The sequence below is a fragment of the Pteropus medius genome, unplaced genomic scaffold (genome assembly GCF_902729225.1).
Source record: "Pteropus medius unplaced genomic scaffold, Ma_sr-lr_union100, whole genome shotgun sequence".
NCBI classification, from domain to species: domain Eukaryota; kingdom Metazoa; phylum Chordata; class Mammalia; order Chiroptera; family Pteropodidae; genus Pteropus; species Pteropus medius.
This window is the reverse complement of record NW_024351729.1, coordinates 19,148,429-19,170,102: the sequence shown is the minus strand read 5'-3', so window position 1 is coordinate 19,170,102 and position 21,674 is coordinate 19,148,429. Positions and strand designations below refer to the sequence as shown.

The following is a 21,674-nucleotide window of genomic DNA, read 5'->3' as shown; positions in this document are numbered from 1 at the left end:
ACCAGGAGGCTCTCTGTTTAATGAGAAAGAAACACTTATCCCTTTACAAATACAAGAATTATAAATATATACTAATATATGTATATATCTATAAACACAGATAAGCTGTTTTGTCACAGGCAATATATTTGCAAATAAAACATTATGTAAATAATGCTATGCCACATGCAACTCCTTTTTTAAATGTGTAAGAAGCAGATTGCTTACAGCAACAGCAAAGCTAAACTCTAGATGGTGATTCATACATCTTTAAATCTTTGAATTTTAATTATATACGTATATATAATGTTATATATATTCATATATATATATATATATAACTTTACTTCTTAGTTAACCATTTAAATTATGTGTAATATTACATAAAAAGGAGGTTTGATGCAAGTTTCTTTTAATATTTATTCTTGGTGTTTATGTTTTCACTGGAAACCTTCTAAACTAGCACACAACCTCAGGCATCTTATTTACACACCAATATGTACGCACATTTTTCTCATCCCTGAAATGAATGGAATGACTTCTAAGATTCCTTCCAGCTAGGATAAAACATGGTAGGTTACTATACTAGGATTTCTTCATTACAGAATATACTTTATGCCTTTGAAACACATTAGAATATTGTAAGAAATTGTCTCCTTTATTGTTTCTATGGGGAAACAGTTCAGAGAGATTATATAGTTTGAGTAAAGTCTAAAAGGTGGTAAAGATCTAAGGGTCTGAATTATAGCATATATTCTTTTTCTACATCACTGGTTTTCAAATATTTTTTATCAAAGATACATTTTTAAAATGATACACCGAGGAATCACAATTTTAAAACAGATAAAATTGTATTTCATTAGTACATATTTACTTCTATAAATTCAAAATGAAAAGATTTACTTATGAGGCTAATAAATAATGAGGCAATTTTGATATACATAAAAATTGAAGTCAAATGTTATGGACAAAAATTTCAGTCTTTTAGTGACCTCTACCCCATTTATTTCTATACTGTGTTGGATTTGTAGTGACAAGAAATCCATATTTATAAAAATAAGTCATTGTTTATGGGAACAGTTCTTAAAAAGCATACCTCATAAATTCAAGAGGACTTTCAAGTAAATTGATCCAGAAATATGAAATGTGGTTAGAAATTTTTGTTTCTTTGATTATTTAGAATATCTAACAACTCCTCACATTCCTTATATTAAATATCTCAGAGTACTATCAATGTTTCCACATGCATTATATGATATTATAATGATATTACATGTATGTTTCCTCAGGTCCAAGGGCATACCTAAGAAAGCAGACCAGAGCCTGTCTTATACCAGGTAACTTGTGACAAATAACATCCCAAGTGTACATAACTGCACTATTTAATTCTGTCACAGATTTTCAACTTGGAAACCTGATTTGGCACAACTTAACTAATATAAGCTCTCAATAAATGTTAATTATTGTCAATAGTGTCAATATACTCTTGCTTTCTTGGAAAATGATTGTACCATATATGCTTGTATTGCCTTGTTACTGGGAATAAATAAAAGTATGTCAAATAAATGTATATTTTGAGCTTATAAAGTTAGATTTGATTTTATCCTCAGAGTCCGAATACTTTCATGATATAATTTTGTTATACTTTTATTTTAAAGAATCTTTTCCTGAATAAATGCAGATTAGAAGAGATCTAGACATCCCTATCTTTATTTTGATTTTGTTTTACATTTGACTTGCACTTTTTTACTCTCTTAAGGTGAACACAATTTCTGGTATTTTACTTTCTGATTTTCATGTCTCTCTTCGTGCCCTGATTAGACCTTGTGTTTGCCCTTCCTTATTCCTTCAAATTTTAATATATCTTAACCTTTATAAATCGTCATTGAAGACTTCTCTTCTACAGAAGCACAAATTTTTCATTATTTAATGAGAAAAAGCCTTATGAGATTAATTTCTCAAACACATAGAATTAAAAGTAATTATAGTATGTTCCTTAAAGAAATGGCCAAAGGGATGAGATTGAAATTATATTCCCTCTAACTGATAAAGTGTTTTCATTAACAAGGTCTCTCGTTTACAGTCTTTGCCTTTTATGTTTCTTATTGTTCCACCTTAATTCTCACGCTTTTCTTAGTATTAGAGAATTATCAAGAATATAGAAATCATGACAGAAAAAATACATTTGGTGTACCAAGAACTTTAAGATAATATTGACTTGTGTGACAATAAGATAGGTACCGATATTTATTTAAAACCAGGTTTGCCTGACTAAATATAGAGAAGAATTTTTGGGCTGAAAAGCAAGCGGCAACATGTTTAATAATGACAGTAAAATATTTATCTATTATTAGTTGTACAGCATTTCAAAAACAATTTAATTTACATTATTAGAAAGCATAGCCAAAAATTTTGAAATTTCAGAGTTCAAAATTCAAGGACATGAATATTTAGATGCTAGCTCAAGGTAATATAAAGGGATTTAAAAATGTAAAAATGTTTATGAAAACCAAATTAAAACTCCTTTAGTACTATAATGTCAATGCAAATTTTCTATATCAGAAAGTGTAAATTGAATTAATATGGACTATTTTAACATAAACATTATTTTTATATGTACATTCTATCTTTATTGTTTTCATCTAAAATAGCTATCTGTACAACTTCTATCTACCACAAATTAGTACCAGAAATTTAAAAAATACTCAGGGTTTTAAAAAAGTGTGAAACATGTATCACACTAGCAGGAAAAGTTATAGTATCCAATAACAGATATACATTCTTTACTTAGCAAAGGTTATCATTAAAGATGAAGATGTGACTGAAATTTTAACCTTCTAAATAGACAATTGGAATCATTGTGTGGTTGTTAATATCAGTTGCTACATTATTTATCATCAGCAAGGATAAAATATTTTATCAGATTGATAGTGTTTCTATTATTTCAAAAAAATTCTAAACACAAATAATATTACAGAATGTAGAGCACATAGTTGCAACAATAAGATTAATATGTATGTCAAATGAATTGTAAAATATAGAGAATATGTGGCAATTTATTAAATTTTTATAAGACTAAAATACTGAATTAAAAATATTTCAGTTCTATGTTGCCAAAACTGTTCTTCTTTACTCTTAGCCATTTTGCCTTCAGAAAACCCAATTTACTTACCTTAGATGGTGATTCTAAGGGATACAGGCTCTAAGGTATTGCATGGTGCTGGCAGGAACCTGTGTTATTATCTAGATTAACACAAACTTACCTTCTCTACTTTTCTTCCTGTACATATGTAATAAATATAATGATTTCATAATGTGACATGATACAATACATAATAAAATAAAATATGATGTAATATATTCTAACATAATTTTAAGAACAGAAATTTATGTAGAAGAAAACACCAAAAAACTAAAGTGGAAACAGAAAATAATTTCAGAACAAATATTAAAGTTAGTAGACTGGTCACAAATATTAAACAAAGAAACAAACAAACAACAATCCTACCTGATGAATCAAAGTTCACCTCATTGCCAGGACTTGGACCTACATCAATGGACACAATTGGTAAGAGTTTCCGAAAGTCCCATAGTTTTGTAACTCCACAGGAATCACAGGATGCTATTATGTGACCCTTTAAAAAATATATACATAAAGAAATGTATACACATATATATATTTCATATGTCCAAAAATATATAGTAACACACACACAAAAGAGATTTGTGTTATAATTTTATTAAATCTGCAAGAACACACTCCTCTAATCTAAAAAAGTATTGATTATACCTTTGTCTTGAACATAAAGTTGTTATGAAATAATTTAAATATATGAAATCTTACAGTAAATTTTGGAATATTATTTTCAGAAAATAATTTTTATTATTTAATTATATTAGAAGATGTAATAAAGCAAAAATATGCACACCCATGTAATTTATCCATGTGCACACATCACAGATAGTGTATATATGTGCTCTGCACAATAAAATTATATACATGAAAACATTGCACTAAAAGGAAATCTCACTTTACATGCTTGTAATTAGTTAAAACTGAAAATTTATTCCTCAGATAGAATAAAAATAAATACAGAGGTAGGAAAACAAATGAACACAAGGAAGGGTTTTTGTCATAGAAGGTAAAATTACCAGATCAAGGTGAAATTGATGGCAAGGAAACAGTGCCTATTGTGGTCTGATAAGACAGACAAAATTACTAGAAATACTTGGGGCTTTTGGGTAACATGTAGTAAGATAAAGATGAAGGTAATTGTTTAAAGGGGCTGCAAAACAAGAGGAAGTGTAGATGGATTCAAGTATTATGGAAACAGGAACAGGTATTTTCCCGGTATAGAAGTACCAACGTGGATGCATCAGTGCCTAGCTCATGGTCCTCCTCTGGCCTCTCAGGAGATGTTTATTGAACATACACTTCATGTCAGGGACCCGAATACAGTGATGAGTACAAAGGGTTTCTGCAACTCATAATCTACATTCCTTCTCATCATTCTATCATTTGAGTTCTGTGTTTATTCACCAATTAAATATGAATATTTACTACATCAGGCCCATAAATAATGTTATGATACATCATTACACTGTTTCTCATTCAACCACTACTGTTTCTCTTTCACTTCTAACTTAATTTTTTAAATGTCAAATCAAAAATCATAATCTCACTTTTTCTCTAAATATTTTAAAATGTTAAATAACAATACTGTACAATTTTCCTTTTTATCATTTCGAACAAGCTCACACAATTTACGTTCTCATTTACTTCTTGATTTCTATCCTTTCTGTCAAAAATGTGCATCTTGTATCCATGTGGACTCTGTTTTTCCCTAAACACACCATTACTGCAACAAATGTCATTCATTTAAAAAATCTATAACTGTAGTTACTGGTGAAGCAATATAACAACCTTGTCCCCAATCTAATAAATGGGATGTTTAATCTTTTTTATGACTCAAAAGGAACATGGAGAACTTGGAATGTTTTCAGATATGAAAACATGTATTGTAAAAATTGTGAAGAATCAGTAAATTCAATTTTCAAAAAAAGGAATTTCTCAGGATTAGTAGGGAATGTTAATGTTAGAAATTAGAAAGAAGTCTTTCCAGATGTAATGGCTTTCAGACATCTTTCAGAAGTCAAACAATGGAACATTTTTCAATTCTGAGAACAGAATAAATAAATTTTAATCAGTACTTAATTTGGATGCACTTCTAATGAAAGGCAGGTTATAAACAATGTATTTTTCTTGTCTGGATTCTACAAATTAAAGATAATCTTAAAGTGTGCTTTATTCCACTGAATATTAAAATTTGAGGAAATACACTTTTTAAACATTCAACCTTTTCTTGGGTAAAAATAAATATTTAAATAGTTTTAATATTTTCACATTTAACTTTTACTACTGTCAAATGATCAATGTATAACAGCTTGATAATATTGAAATAAAAGTCAATATTTACTAATAAATGCTTTTAATAAATCAAGTACTGTGCTAAATGTTTTATTAATAAAAAGTGCAAATTACTTTAAACAATTTAAAATAACTAACATTATTTAGACAGATTTTTTTATTTCCCAAAAAACTTAGAAGCCATGATGAAATATGCATTGGCTAAATCAAGTATAATAACTTATTAAGCGACAGAAATAAGTTTGTTCAGATTTGATAACTGAGTGATACTTGATAGTGAAAGAATAACTTAGCTATATTTCCAGTTAGCCAATGAAGCACATACAGTGTCTATGGCAGTATCTGGAGCATATAGTAGAGCTCAAAAAAAAAATCTGTAAATCAATATATGATGAATTTCTCATTGGAGCTTACTTGGAAGTTTTACTTTAGTCTATTCCTTCCATAACGGTCTTGAGGTAATATTAGTTTTAACCCTGATAGTTCTGAATCACATAGAAAAAAGAGAAGATATAAAAGATACAGAGAATCCAAAACCAAAAACTTGGAATAGCCTAAAGACCCTATATTCCTCCTCTTACTGTCTCAGGCAAAATGGAGGGCCATCTGCCAATCAATCTCGTACCACAGGGCATTAGAAGATACTAGAATACTGCTTATCTGAAAAGCATAGGGTGAGTTTTGAGAGATCTGGAGATGGAGAGACATGGGAAAGGAGTTAGCTGATAAGCTGGGGAATAAACAAATATTTTATCTAGAACACATAGCAGGTAAGAAAACAACACCTAGCTATGGATGGTCACTTAATCTAAACTAAGAAAGATAAATTCCAAAAAAAAAAAAAATTAAGAGATATATCATCATGTGTGATAATCCCATTTTACAGATGAAGAAAATAAGGTTAAAGAGGTCGAGTGACATTTTAAAAATTATCTAGGTAGAATGATTCAGAGTGAGAATCCAAGCATAGGTCTAGTTGACTTCAGAGACTGAGGTTTTAACCAATATATTACATTCTATTTCTTAAAACAAATACAATAATATATTACAAGTGTTTGAATATATTGAATATATTCCTCCATTAAGATATATTTAAATAAGTACCAATAACTCAGATCAATATTTGTCACAAAGATGTTTTTCATATTATTTCTAAAATGGTGCAGTAGAAATGTAAGAAGATAATCCTCCACAGATGGATAGACAGATAAATAGGCACACATGTATATATACATACATATATAAAACCATAACATAATTATATAACTAAATTATTATTTTAACTATTATAATGGCATTTCCAAAGGCTATTAATACAAGGGAAAACATACATATGTAGTTCAACAAAAGAAGCACAAACAAAATTGTTTACATTTTCTGACACACGCAAAGCATATGCTGAAAATAAGAGTGGTATGAACTAAATCAGAAATGATAATCTTTAGGTGGTAGGATATGTCTTTTTTTTTTTAATTTGCCCCTTTTAGCATTTTCAAAATTCAAATTTTTTGGAATTAGTATATATTAATTGTTACCATAAACACATTTTTAAGTAAGTAAATAATGAAATCAAAAATATCAAGTGATCTAATTTTCATATCTTAAAATTTTACTATGTAAAATGGGCACACACACACACACAAAAAGGGTCCATCAAGCAAATGGCAGAAACATTAAGCCCTAAAACATCAGCTGCTTTCAATATGTGAAGGTAATGACCTGCAACTTGGTATTAAGGTGTAACTATAATAAAATGTTTAGGCTCATTAGGAGAAAAATTATTATTCCGAACATTTTTTAGTATACTGATACATTAGTGTGTCTCTTAGGACAGGCCTGTGTAGCATTAAGCTTTAGCTCATTACATCATTTCTTCAGGACCCTAATGGTACAAATAAGGCAAAAAAATTATGGAATTTGAATAGAAAGAGAAGGTAAAATTTGGAAATGCTCAAGAAGTTCAAAGCTAAAGAAGGAGGGAACATAAAGGATTGGAAGGATGTACATAAGATTGCTGTGGTCAGTACATACTTCTACCCCTTGTCATTGTCAACCTGTTAGGGTTTAATAACACATCATCAATCTTACTCCAGGTATATGGAAGTTGGACATCTCAAAAATAATGACTTAGTATCTATAGTACATAATACTACACTACATAATCACAGTAACTTGTTCAAAGTGATTTATATTTATTATCTCATTTAATTCTTCATCTTTATAGTTAGATTACACTGTCCTATTATTTAGATAAGAAAAATGAGACTTACAATGTTACACAACTTGCCCAAAGTCATTTTGTTAGTAAAACCTAGACCTAGGATTCAAGTTCAGTCAATTTGACTTAAGTGTCCAAGCTCTTAATCCCTTGACAAGGAAAATATTTTTTATGCTTTGACCTAGATGCTTTAGGGAATGGAGGCCAATTAAGTAGCTCTTAAGTGCTTAAGGAGCATATTGTGTTATTGAGGCAGAACACTCTGAAAGAACTAGTATTCTTTAACAGAACATCAACAAATATGTATTAGTAAAGAACGAATTGATCAAGGAGGTGTTTAAATTCATAAGGCAGAAGAATAATTAGAATTAAATGAAGACAATTAATGTATATAAAGGAACAAATATTTACTGATCTGTACTATGTCCCTGACTTGGGGCCAGAAGCAAGAGATATAACGGTTGTAAATTCAAAAGGAATTTATAGTTAATTGTTGGAGAGAGAGGCATAATCAAACCATTACAATACAAAGTTAAATGCTAGAAATAGGTAAAGGGTTGATTAGAGTACAAATTGAACACTTAATTCAGGTCATGAGATCAGAGATTTCTTCCAGAAAAGCAGCCCCAGGATAGGTCCATCATGTGAATGCAGCTTTCTAGAAATAACATTTGAAGTAGATTAAGATTATGAAATGATATTAGTAATGAGAAGGTAGGGCATCATTAGTACTGAAAATGGCACAATGATAGAGCACTACACAGAAATTAACATGTTTCACTATGAGGAATATGGTGAATTTATGACAAGGTTAACAATGTAAAAATTCTGAAGAGTTTTTGGAGTTCCTACTGAGAAATGTGAAAATGTAAATGTAAAATGTAAATGAATAATAAGACAGTAAAAATACATAACAACGTTGAAATGTAAAAATGTTCTGTGTTTTGAACGTAAATAATGATATGTTAAAAAGAATGTTTGAAGGTCAGTAGTCTTAGTGAGTTAAGAAGGTACTGTCAAGTGCAAAATTGTATCTCTGAGACCCCGAAAAACAAGTTAACATTACTTTCCTGTGTTTTTCTAGTTTGTGCCATATCTAAGCAAGAGTTTGAATCCAGGCAAACTTGTCTGGACCAGTAGAAAACCTAGTACTTCATTTACCAGAGAATATTGATTGAGCCTACTACTTAGGCGTAGGTATTGATTTAAGTGTTGAATATATGGAAGTGAACAAAGCAGAAATCCCTACCTCATGGACTATGTATACTTCTGGGGAGAATCATACCACAAATTAAGTAAATCACTAAAATATGTAGTATGTTAAATGTTAAGAGCTATGGAGAATAAAACTATTGTAGACAAAGAATGTCTGGTAGAAAGAGTGTTGAAATGTAAATAGCCTGGTCAGGGAGGGTTTCACTAGGAATACGACCTTTGAGTTAAAAGTAAAAAGATTTGTGAGGACAAACTATGCCTAAGAGGAAGAGTGATCCAGGAAGAGGAAAGAGTGAGATCAAAGGCCCCCAGGCAGAAGTGCTGAAAGTAAAGAGGTCAGTGTAGTTGGAACTCAAAGTCCTTGACTTTACATGAAATGAGAACAACGAAAACAGAACAAAACAAAACTGGTGCTATGTGTAAAAAGGATTGACTAGGGCTGTATTTGGAGATCAGTAGGAAACAATGACAGTTGCCATTAAATCTAAATTAATGGAGGCAAAAAGAAGCATTCTCATGATTTCGACTAGTCTCTACATGTTTATGACTCCCAAACCTACATGTACAATTCACACTTCTCTTCTGAATTACTGGTCATTATTTCCAATTACCCACAAAACGTATCCATTTAGAAATTCCACAGACAACACAAATCAGCATGTTCAAAGCCAAATTCATCTTTCCCTCAAACTGTACCCTTCTCCTGACTTTTCATTTCTATAAAGAACTCCATAATGCGTGCAATCACCAGAGTTTATCATATTCTCCATCTCTGTTCTCTCCTATCCTGTTCCGTTGAAGTAGGCCTCTACCCTCCACAATCCCTTATGTCAGGTCCTTGTCCCCTCACACGTGGACACATGTAGTGAACTCTGTAGGTTTGCAGGTCATTTTCACAACAGTGGTTCTCAACCATGGCAATGTTGCCTCCCAGAGGATATTTGGCAATGTCAAGAGACAATTTTGATTGTCACATCTGGGGCACCGAGCACTGGCATTCAGTTGGTAGAGGCCGGAGATACTGATAAACATCTCACACTGTAGAGGACTGTCCCAACTCCCCACCCCCAACATGAAGTTCCCTGGTTCATAAAATCAGTAATGCCGGGGTTGCCAAACCAATGGCAGAGTAATTTTTATCTAAATGCAAATTTGAGCCCCTCCTTGACTTCCCTCCTTCTTGCCTGTTATCTCCCACAACTTCCCCACATGCTACTCTGGTTTCTAGTTCTCAAATACGCCATGCCCTCACGTTTCTCTTCTTTTCTCCACTGACTAGGATGCTCATTTGTTATTTCTTCCTCTGGTCATTATTTAAATATACTTAAAATTTGCTTCAAATGCAACTTCTTCTAAAGTATTCTAGGGAACATAAGAACATATTTCTTCTCTTGCTCCCACAGAAGGATGTCATAAAACTTACATAACAAATTGTAATTTTTTTGTAAACATGCCTGTCTTTTCCTTCTAGACCCACACTGTGTAATACATGTGGCTACTGAGTAGTTGAAATGTAACTACTGCAACTGAGGAACTAAATTTTTTATTTTATTTAATTTTAATTAGTTAAATCAAAACTTCCTCATGTAGCTAGTCACTACCATATTAAACATTTTAGATAAAGAACATTTCTATCATTTCAGAAAGTTATGTTAGACGATTGTCCTATTAGAGAGTACTGCTCTAAATCTTTTGTACTCAGTTTGGGGCTTATATTATACACTTAATAAGTATTTAAATAAATGAATTAATGATTCATTATTTCCATATGTTAATAGTCAGAGCAAAACATTTCTTAATGGTTGTGATTGAACTCTCAAGAATTATACCAGATATTCTGATTTATTTTTAATTAGTTATCTTTGGTATTTATAATTTGTTGCCTTACATTGATAGTTATCTACTTTGTGTATAAATTTTGATTATTTAATTATATTTTAGTTCATCAAGGAAAAGGACTAAATACTTATTTGAATCTCCCTCAAAATCTAGCATAATGCTTTTCATTTTGCAAGTGCTAAATAGAGCACAGTTCTGGTAGAAGCGAGAGCAGATTGGCCCAACTTCCTACCTGCCAAATATGGTATAAAATTAGTACATTTATGAAGGTAAAGGGAAAAAGGAGGTTTAATAAATCACTGAGAGTCTTTCTACTCTAAGGACACCTTTTGAAACTAACGTTTTATTCAAGGAGAAATGAAAATTCCTAACATGGCATGTGAAATTAATGCATCATGCCTCTGGCAATGAGCCTCTTCTAAAAGCACTAAAGATAAATTTTCTGACTCTCATGTGAGTTTCTTCATTTTTAGTGTCATTATTGGCATTATTTCAGATATTCACATATAAAATCTTAGTCTTATAGGCCCTTAGTGTTTTCTTCTGATGAAGCTCGTCACATTGCAGTAGTCTTTCATGATATATTTACATAGTAACATACTGTAATGTCAAAGTAGGGCGATAGGATTTTTTTTTAATATGAAAAATAAACCAAAGAAATACAGAGTAAAAACTAAAGCTCAGTACTCAATATCTGAAGAGAGTACGATTTTAAATTATGTCAGTTTGGCATTGCTATGTATGTCAAAGAAAAGATTTCAGTTTTGTTGTTGGGTTTGCAGTAAGGGCTGAGTAACAAGGAATCTTTAAATTTTAGAAAAATCAGATGCTGAAAACATCTTCTTATTTCCCTTAAAAGCTGATACATTCAAATTCAAAAGCTTTTTTCAATTTCTAAAGAAAATGTTAGTGATTGTCAATACATTTCTGAAAGAGAATATAACGGTTGTCCAGATCAATATCTCCCATGGATTAAAAAAGTAAAGGTTTTGAGAAATTAAGGACTTGTCTAAGCCCTCACAGGAAATTTGTGGGCCAATTAAGACTATAATTCAGATCTCCTACAAACACACTGTCAACCTTTATTTCTTATAGGAGGAAGAGCTAAACCATAAATTTTATAAAGAATACCATTATTATTATAATCATACACTTTCTGCTTAAAATTGCTAACAATGAAAAACAGATGATAATAAGACTTTCATTGCCAGTCACAATAGGGTAAAAGGGACCAGGTTGACTCTCCTGCATGGAAAAAAAATGGACAAGATATAGGAAACAACGGTTTGTAAGACACTGTACATCAGGCAACAAAAAACAATAATCACTGAGAAACAAGAAACTAATGAGGTGAGCCATAGAAGATTACTGTGACATGCTTCCTTGACAGTTTCTAACCCACAGCTCTGGGAGTGGGAACCCAGACAGAGCATAGTGACTCCCAAGATTGAAGAGATGGAACTGATAGTCTAGGGAGACAAAGGCAGCTCAAATTTGCAGGACAGAGTACAGAAGAGAAAGTTGCACAGAGAGAACCCTGGAGATTTCCAAAGTAACTTCCTCCAGTATTTAGCTGAGTAGTGACTGGAATATGCATATGAGGAAACTAACTGGAGGCCTGGAAAGAACCATCTGAAATTATAAGAGGAAACATGAAAAGGCACCTTACCAAGGCTAGGAATTATGCCTGCCCCGGAAGCCACACTGAAAAATTTCAAGATTCGGGAGAAATAGGTAGATTACAGCACAAAGAAGGATCTTGCTTGAATACTGGGAAAATAATTAGCTCTAAATTGAGCATGGCTCTAGTCCCACCTAACCAGTCTTAAAAGCAGACCTGAAAGAACCAAACAGTTTCTAAATAATGTAATAGCATCCCAGAACAAAGCTTAAGAATGTGTGTGTGTTTGCGTGTGTGTGTGTGTGTGTTTGTGTATCTCCAGCATCCAACAGGATTAACTTGATGAATTTATTTGATACATGGTAATGTTGCCATTTTATATACGGAAATATTGAGGCTATTTCTAATTCATACACATGGTAAATGGTAGCTGGCATCTGAAACTCAATCTGATTGACTTCAAATCCATTAGATACATAAGAAGAAAGTCAGGAATAAATTCACATGTAAATCAGATGAAAGGTTTTTAGTCAAAGCTTTTAAATTTAATTTTGATGCACATCATTATTATATGATTCTGGCATAGTGACATTGGAAATAGCAGAAGGTGAGGGTAAAACTAAGAGATGCTGGGGTAGAGGGAGGGTGATGTGGCTCATTAGTAAATGCAGCCAGACAATAAAAGGCATAAGAAGAGCTTAGAGTTTTATAATTTTTCTTGTCACTTCCCTATTAAACTGGGAAATATAAGATTTAATTAAAACATGCCAATAGACTTCTCACCCAGTCTTTAGGCAATTATAATATGACACAAGTACACAATTAATGTGGTCACCCAACTGAGTAATTCATACGTACACTACACACACATAATTTTTTTCTAAAATGATTATCACTCGAGAGATCTTTGCTTCTGTCCATCAACTTATTTTCTTCTAAACAACGACCATCTTTAAATAAAGCGTTCATGGCATATGGATTTGCATTTGAATGAAGCCTGCACAGATAATCTTCCTAAAACAACCTACAATAATGGGTGATCCAATTTGAGAATTAAAGGACATTCAAATGCTTTTAAAAGCCATTGGTCAACTGCTAAACTTCTAATCTTCTTTAATCCATTTAATCAAGCTGCGGAAACTCATCATTTTTTTTTATTTTATAATAGTACATCTCTGTCCCTCTACCACTTTTTTCTTTTGTTATGATGAGCTGAACAAAGAAATTTATACATGATTTTAAAAGATGAAGACATTTGTTTTTTAAAGAACTCTGATGAAATTATTAATTGGTTTTTAAATATTGACCAGACAAGTGATCTCTACTAGAATGCTCTAGTGCCTGGTGATGGAGGGTGGGGCAAGGGAGGGGGGACTGCAAAGATGCAATACAGAAATAGATAAGATAGGATCCTAGATCTTAATAAGCTATGGAGTCATCTTGTTCAAACTGATCTATAAACCATCTAAGTGAAATGAAACGTATTGTTCTATAACTTTACATTTTAGGAATAAGTATATGTAAGAATAAAGTACATATAGGTGAATCTTTCATTCAACACACTTGGAAATATACACTGTGCTGTCTCTCATGCCTTTCAAACCTGGTTTGACCAATATTCTGTTAATTTATAACTCTGCCATTCTGCTCTTTCTATTTACCAAATCAGGAAATAGAACATTCTGTTTGGAGTTTAAAGTGAACAGCATGTGACACCGTTGGAGCAATTTTTGCATTAATTTACATAAAAAACTGAGATCACAGGACCCCCTGAAGAGTAAAAGCTAGCCACAATTGCTACTGCACTTTAAGTAGTAAACCAGGGATGTCAATTTTAATGATTCAGGAACTTAAATTCATTAATCTGTTGTCCTTTATCAGGGGAGAAAATCAGTCCTTTTATATTTCCAGAGTAAGGAAGGGGACAGGGCAGGGAATGACAATTAGAGAAGCACTAGTCTGCGGCAGTGACTGGAGGTCTGTGAGGGGCCTGGAACATGAATGTCCACGTTAGCAGCTGACTTAGGTGCAGACTGCAAAATATCCAGGCAAATAAATATGTTTCTTTCCTGGTTGGAAAAATATAAGATTTTAAAATTTACCTATATCAGTTTCACATACTATGTACAAGGTACGAATTTCTAGTAATTTTTAAATAATCATTTCTTAAGTGCTTAGATGGAGTTTTTAAAAATATATGTATTTTCTGATGGCCAGAGTCGGGTGGGGAAAGTGGTGTAGGGTTAAAGAAGTACAAATTAGTAGTTGATAGATGGCCACAGGGATGAGTAGCACAGCATAGGGAATGCAGTCAGCAGTAAGGTAATGGGTAGGTGGAGAGCCAGAGGAGAGAAAGAGTGATCAGGGGTATTGTTTCATATACTATATAAATGTCTAACCAATGTACTGTATATTTGAAACTAATAATAAAAGAATATTTTTTTAAATATGTAGTTTTACACTTCATGGTGAAATAAAACAAATCATCTAGCAAAGATGAGAGAAATAACTTAATGACTGTTCTTAATAACAGTTCCTTTTCTCTTTGTCCTTCTGCTCTTTAATCATTGCGGAAGATACTATATGTAGATCCACACAAATTCTGTTAAATCTGTTTTAGTTATTGTGAGAACAACCTAAGGTGTTACTCTATCTGACAGAAGTCTCTTTTAAAGTGGCCAATTATTGTTGATTAATATAGTTTCACTGCAGTAACATTACTGAGATAATCTGCAATGAGTTTACTCTCTCTTAATATATAAGTGCAGTTCTATTAGGTACATAAAAATGATACTTTATGCATAAGTTTATGTCATCATAATGTTTACATTACTAAGGTTCATGTTTATGATGATAGGCTATATTTGGCTGTAGCCATATTAAAGTGATTGGATCAAATATCCTCAAATCTATAGTCTGAGTTACAAAAATAGATTAGAGAGTGAAGCTACATATATTTAACTAAAATTCATCACCTTTCTAATAACTACTGCTATACTAGGCTGTGCTTCTGTTTGCACAGAATTTTTTAGTACTCTAGATTTTTTTCCACTGGAGAAACAATCATATTTTCTTAAAGATATGGAATCGTATCCACAGAATACTCTTTGGAGAAAGAAAAGTTACAAATACAAAAAGATGTATTCTATTTTTACCATTTTTAGATATGCAAAACATAATAGGAAAGCCATACATATTTTAATGATTTATTTTCTTTTGTAATTTTGTATTTGGGCATGTAAACTAAAATCCAACTATTTCTAAGAAAAAAAATCTATCCCTCAGCCTAAGAAGAGAAAATTTTGAATACCTTCGGTCAATTCCAATATGAAGCCCCATAAAAAATAAACAAAATCTATATTTAAGAGTCTTTGTGGTCTTAATTTTCTCTAGCTCAGGTGGAACAAAAGATCGAGATGCAACAAGCATTTATGTTAGAAGCAAAAGGTTCTTTTGCTTCACTGTTACTTGAAAATGAGTCAAGGGATATTTACAAATTCTTAAAAAAACGAGTATGAAAACTTGAATTCTTTAGGAAAAATACAATAAATTTATGTTTCTGAATGCAATTTAAATATAGCAGCTTAAGTTTCTTTAATTAGAAAACTGCTGAGTTTTTTGATACAGCTGTTGAATTGGGGTGGAGTGAGAGGCAACGCATGGTGGTGATTGACATACCGGTCCCCAAGACTATTGTAAAATTTGAGGAGAGATGTAACTTTTAAAATATTTTCCCTTCAGGGACACCTTGGGTATACAAATTAAACTTCTAAAGAGGAAAAGCAGATTCTTCTGCTCTGCCTGTAGATTTGCATGTTAACAAGCAGTCACTTCTTGAGGTATGGATTCACAGGGTCACACTCACCCACAAACACACAATTAAGTGGAAAAAATTATATTAAAGGAGATAATCAAGTTATCTTGTAATTATACTTTTGAGTAAATTGGTGTGACAAGTCTTTTTGCCCTAATTATGTGATTCAGGGATAATGAATGATGCATTAGACATAATCTTTATATGTAAAACAATTTCTTAATACATGTAGTTTTTCAAACCACATGCAAGTTTAGACTGACTGCAATTAATCATGACTAGAGAAAAATGTATAATTTTATACTGGTATTTTGATATTATTTAGAACATCTTTTTGCACTGAAACTGTTTAAATGAGTCAATTGCTTTGGAAGACCACTTGCCTAAATGGCCAAATATTCTGAGCAGTGACATCATTTCTTATAAAAATAATAAATATATTTCGAACTATTTTTGGCAGCTATATCCTTAGAACAATCATGGGAAGCCTGGAAAGTGTATTAAATTTTAAAATATTTTAAGATCAATAGTATAAAATACATTTAATTATATCGCAATATTGTCATAACTATGTTCTCTTAAATATCCTTCTGTTCTAACTTGTGGTGACTTTCTGATATCTCCTAATCAGTGAATATTTATTGATTACCTACCGAACCAAGAATTGAAATGAGAGCTATGGGGTAAAAATCATTAAAGTGTTACTGAGCCCAAAGAATCTATTTCTCATAGCGGGGGTATTTTTTTAGAAATAAATATTTTGGAAGCCACAGATAATGCTATGGGGTTATTCTAAAATGGCTTCAACCATCCCACATTTAACTAATAACAGTCTAAGTTAACAGTTATCTCCTAGGTATAAGATATTTCGCCTGCTTAATTCTGCTTCACGCCATATATACTATTACTCCATCACCCCACACTTCTACCACCTCAGGAACATGACCTTTGCTGTTGCCTCTGCTTGAGTTCTTCCTTAAGATCACTCCATGGTTTTCTTTGATATTGTTCATTCAGAGTCCCTTCCTGATCATTTTATTATAAATCCCAACTCTCTCTTCATTACTCTTTTTTTACACTGATTTATTCTGGTTATATAATATTTATTATTCTTGGCACTGTTGATTTGTTTATTTGTTTATTTTCACTGATTCTTACCAGAGTATAAGATCCATAAGGACGGGACTTGGTTTTGTCCATTGCTGAACCCTCAATATTTAGAGTGGTGTCTAAGACTAAGATGTAGAAGGTGCTCAGTAAACAGTTGCTAAGTTGAAAGTCCACTACTGAATTTTCCATGAATGTCAAAAGAATTTAAGTCATCCAGAGGATAAACATATATATATATATGTATGTATGTAAGTATGCATGCATACCTACATACATACACATGTGTGTATGTATGCATGCATGTATGTATGTATGCATGCATGCATACATACATACATATAGAAAGAGAAACAGTTTTATAGTCAAAACAGAAGCATCAACAAATATGACATAATAATGTTGCTTTTAATTTTCACAGAACCATCAAGAAAATTACAAATGCATGAATTCATCTTTATCTAACTGTAGAAATTATTGAAGGTTAACCTTTAGGGGCAGGGTGATATCATCTTAAATGTACTGTTCTTTGTCATTTAAAGTGTTATATTTTAAAAAACAAAATGAAGTAGAAATAAAGAGAGAATACCTCTACCAATTTATTATATTTAAAAATAATTTTCTAATTAATTTTCTGTTTATACTAATTATTTTCTTTTGCTTTTCTTTATTTTTTTTATCGGAAATTATTTTCTTTGCAAAATGTTAGGGCAAGGCTATTTCCTGAAAGATTTAGTTTAAAAATATCATTTAGAATGAGAAGTTTAAAAGATATAAAATTAGTTTTCAGGTATGTGGGAGCATTAAAATAATTCAAATATTATATAAAATAAAATTGGCATGTTACATATCCCTTAATTTTCTATTCTGTCACTGTCTCTAGTTTCTTCAAATAGACAAACTGTTTTGGTATTTTTCATGACATATCTAAAAGTTTTGACTTATGCATTATCCAGGTGAAGTAATGAATAAAAACTGACATCAAATATCAATATTATTGGCCCAGCTAAATGGTAGTTGACATCAAGTTGGATTACTGAGGAAGTAAACAAAATCGAAATTTTTTTGGTGTATAAGTACAGCCTGACATCATTTGTCCTTCAGATGATTAATGGCTGTATGACCTAAATGTTGTTTGTATTGCTTTATATAAAGTGGCCAGAGACTGATACTAAGTACTTTCTGTTTGATCTCAGATAATAAATAAACTTCAGAAAATCAAGAATTGAACTTCCTTTGCTAAAATGGAGCAAGGATAACTTTTCTAGTAGGCAATCGCAGGAATTTATCAATGATTTCAAAAAAGGATAATGTGAATTAATGCATTTATGTCCACATACTAGCAATTTAGAAAAAGCAATTAACCTATCTAAGATCAAATTTAAAACTCTTAACTGCCTAATTATTAAATGGTATGCTCCGATGTGAAAAAACAAAGTATTCTTACTGAGGCTTATATTCATTTTTTAGTAAGATTTAGCTTGTTTAATATAATTACATAATATCTTATTTAAAATAGTTTCAGAATTATATTTTCTTATCTTCATTAAAGTGTAAAATATGTACTGCAGCTTTATGTTTATGACATTGATATTACATTAAATGAAATAAAATTATGGGATATAAGATATTTATCTTATATATTTGTATGTGTTCTTTCATTTACTTCTACTTATTGATAACACAAATAGTTAAAGCATTAGCACCAGTAGTAGTAGTAGTAGTAGTAGTAGTAGTAGTAGTAATAGTAGTAGCAGCAGCAGCAGTAGTCATAGTAATAATAATAGGAACGATATGAGTAGAAATGGTAGTAATAGCATTTTCTAGTTGCCTGGCATTATGTTGCTAAACATATTACATATATGATACAATACTCATTGTTCTTTTTATCATGAATTTTTACAGAAGAACTGAATAATTTGCTTGAGATTATGCATTTTGTGAATGGTGACACCTGGATTCAAAAGGTACCAGGAGGAGACAAGTCTAACCAATGTTGGGTACCAGTACTCCAAAGTCATAGGACGCTATGATCCTATATAAGCTTTATAAGGAGGTATTAATTTATCTTGAGATTTAACTGATTTGAGCTTGCAGTTCAATATCCACAGAATTTGGAAGGCTGGTATAGGTGAAATAAGATGCAGTGATACAAACACTGTAATGAAATCCTTATGCTTTCACTTGCTCAGAACTTTGCATTCATTCATCACATTTTTTAATATTAAATATGTAAATTAAACTATACTAGAAGTTGGAGATAGTGAGTCAAACAAGTTGGTTTTTTGTTGTTGTTGTTGTTGTTTTAAGGCAAGGCAACCCTTGGTTGACCTCACAGATTGCAAGGAACTTGTCAGTTTACAATCCTTATTTTTTTTTTTTTTTTATGCCTACAGCACCTGGTCTTCCTAGGTGGTCTCCCATCCAATTACTAACCAGGTCCAACCCTGCTTAACTTCTGAGATCAGACGAGATCGGGCTTGTTCATGGTAGCATGGCCATAGATGAGTCAAACAAGATTTAAAATGTCCTTGTTTTCATTCCTTTTCATTGCATTCCATTGTAAACAGATTTTTTTATTAACAGACAAAAATCCCCAAGACAATTGTGAACTACAACTGATCCTCCTGCTTCTGTACTGCAATAAATAAGTTGACTGCATTGACTAAGATGATAAGATGGAGAAAAGAACCAGTTAGGATGAAGGGAAAACAAGAGTTTCATTTTTAGCATATTAAGATACCTTATAGATATTTAGGCCGAAATGCAAAATAGCTAACAGTGAATCTGGAAGTCAGAGTAGGATTTATTTTGAAATCATCACATGTTAAGCGGAATTAAAAACTGCAGGTTTGAATGAGATGAAGAAGAGAATTTGCTAGAGAATAAGATTTAAGATTGAGTCTTGATACAATTTAATATTTAGCAGTCAAGCGGTAAAGGAGGATCTGGCACAGCAGTTTGAGAAGCAGTGACCATGGAGATTTTGCTTTCCAGAATTCAAGAAGAATGTTTTCAGTGATTATGAAAGTGAAGTCTGATAACAATGGAGAAATGATCATTGCATGTAATGATATGAAAAGCCAAACAATTTCAGTGTAGTTGTTGACTTGGAGTTCATATTTAAATGGTTGAGAAGAAAATGATACTGGAAATTTCTGGGTAACATGGAAGAATAAGATAATTCAGAAGTAACACTGCAACTCAAAATTCAAAGAGATTATGGATTAAAAAGTAAAAATAAAAACCTAATATATATCTGAATTCAAACACTCGAACAAAACAATAAAACAAGGACAGGTAAATTTTAAAAGAATCAAATAGAAATCGTATAAATAATAACTGTAGTAATAGAAATGTAAAAACTCAATAGAAATATGAAGTAGTAAACTAAATTCAGCCAAATAAAACTTAGCAAATTATAAAATAAATCTGAAGAAGTCTATCAGTATGCAATATTAAGAAGTAAAGCATAGGAAATATCAATATAAATTAAGAAACTTGGAGAACTTCCAACATAAATATAAAAGGAGAGTTTCATTTGCATAAGAATTAGTTACAGTAATCTTTATCTAAATAACAAAACTGAATGCCCTCAAACAGCATTCTTTCTAAGCCCATTTAAAAAGTGATCATGTACAAGGCAGAAAACAAGTCCTACTAAATCTCCCAAACTGACATAATTCAATTTTCCTGACAAATATATAATAATTTCACAAATCAGCAATTCAAAGAGAGCCCTCAAATTTTTCATGTATATTTCATGTATATTTGGAACTAAAAGTGATTTTTAAAAAGTTCAAATTTACAGAAAAAATCAAGAGTGCATGAAAGTAAGAAAAGTAAGATAGCAATTGATTGAGAAATAGAATGACAAACTTTTTAAACAGAAAAAAATTTGAAACTTGTTTATGTAGAAATAGAAATAATTCTGTAGAAAGGTAAGGATGAGGACTAATTGCAAATGTAAACTTAAGAAGAGGATAAAAAAAGAATTGAATTCACAGTACAACCTGAAAGATCAAAATGCCTTAGCAGCTGATACACTTCTGTGGTGCTTGGAGGCGAGACACAGGAGTTGCCTGGAGATGCCCATGCATTTACACATGTAGTGGTAGGAAGCTATGGGATTTTTCTCAGATGGTTTCTATTTTCTCATTAAAGAATAAGTTGTAGATGTAGGAGGTGAGTTTGTGGATGAGAGGAAGTTAGAATGGGAGGATATTTAAGGAGAGTATAAAAGCAATCTAAATGAATAGAAAAATAAAAACACTAGAGAAATATAGTTTAAATGTTGAGCAATAGTGAGTGGTCATTTGCACTTTAGGATCAGAAATTTAATTTAATTAAAAAACAGTCTTATAGTTTTCTCCAGCACTTTTTAATCTTGTTCAGGCCAAAGAATATAGATTTGCTAGATAAGCACTACAGAGAAAAAGAGGTCAAACTGAAC

At 31.5% G+C, this 21,674-nt stretch overlaps 1 protein-coding gene and 1 pseudogene across 1 annotated transcript in view; both read right to left on the bottom strand.

Moving 5' to 3' along the window:
- Positions 1-21,674, bottom strand: part of LOC120587738 (sperm-associated antigen 16 protein-like) — a 448,498-nt gene that overhangs the window by 186,854 nt on the left and 239,970 nt on the right. The window contains exon 6 of the mRNA XM_039844919.1: positions 3,488-3,614. Within this exon, the coding sequence (XP_039700853.1) occupies positions 3,488-3,614 (127 nt within the window). The remainder of the gene's footprint in view (positions 1-3,487; positions 3,615-21,674) is intronic.
- On the bottom strand, positions 19,609-19,727 carry LOC120587782 (uncharacterized; annotated as a pseudogene).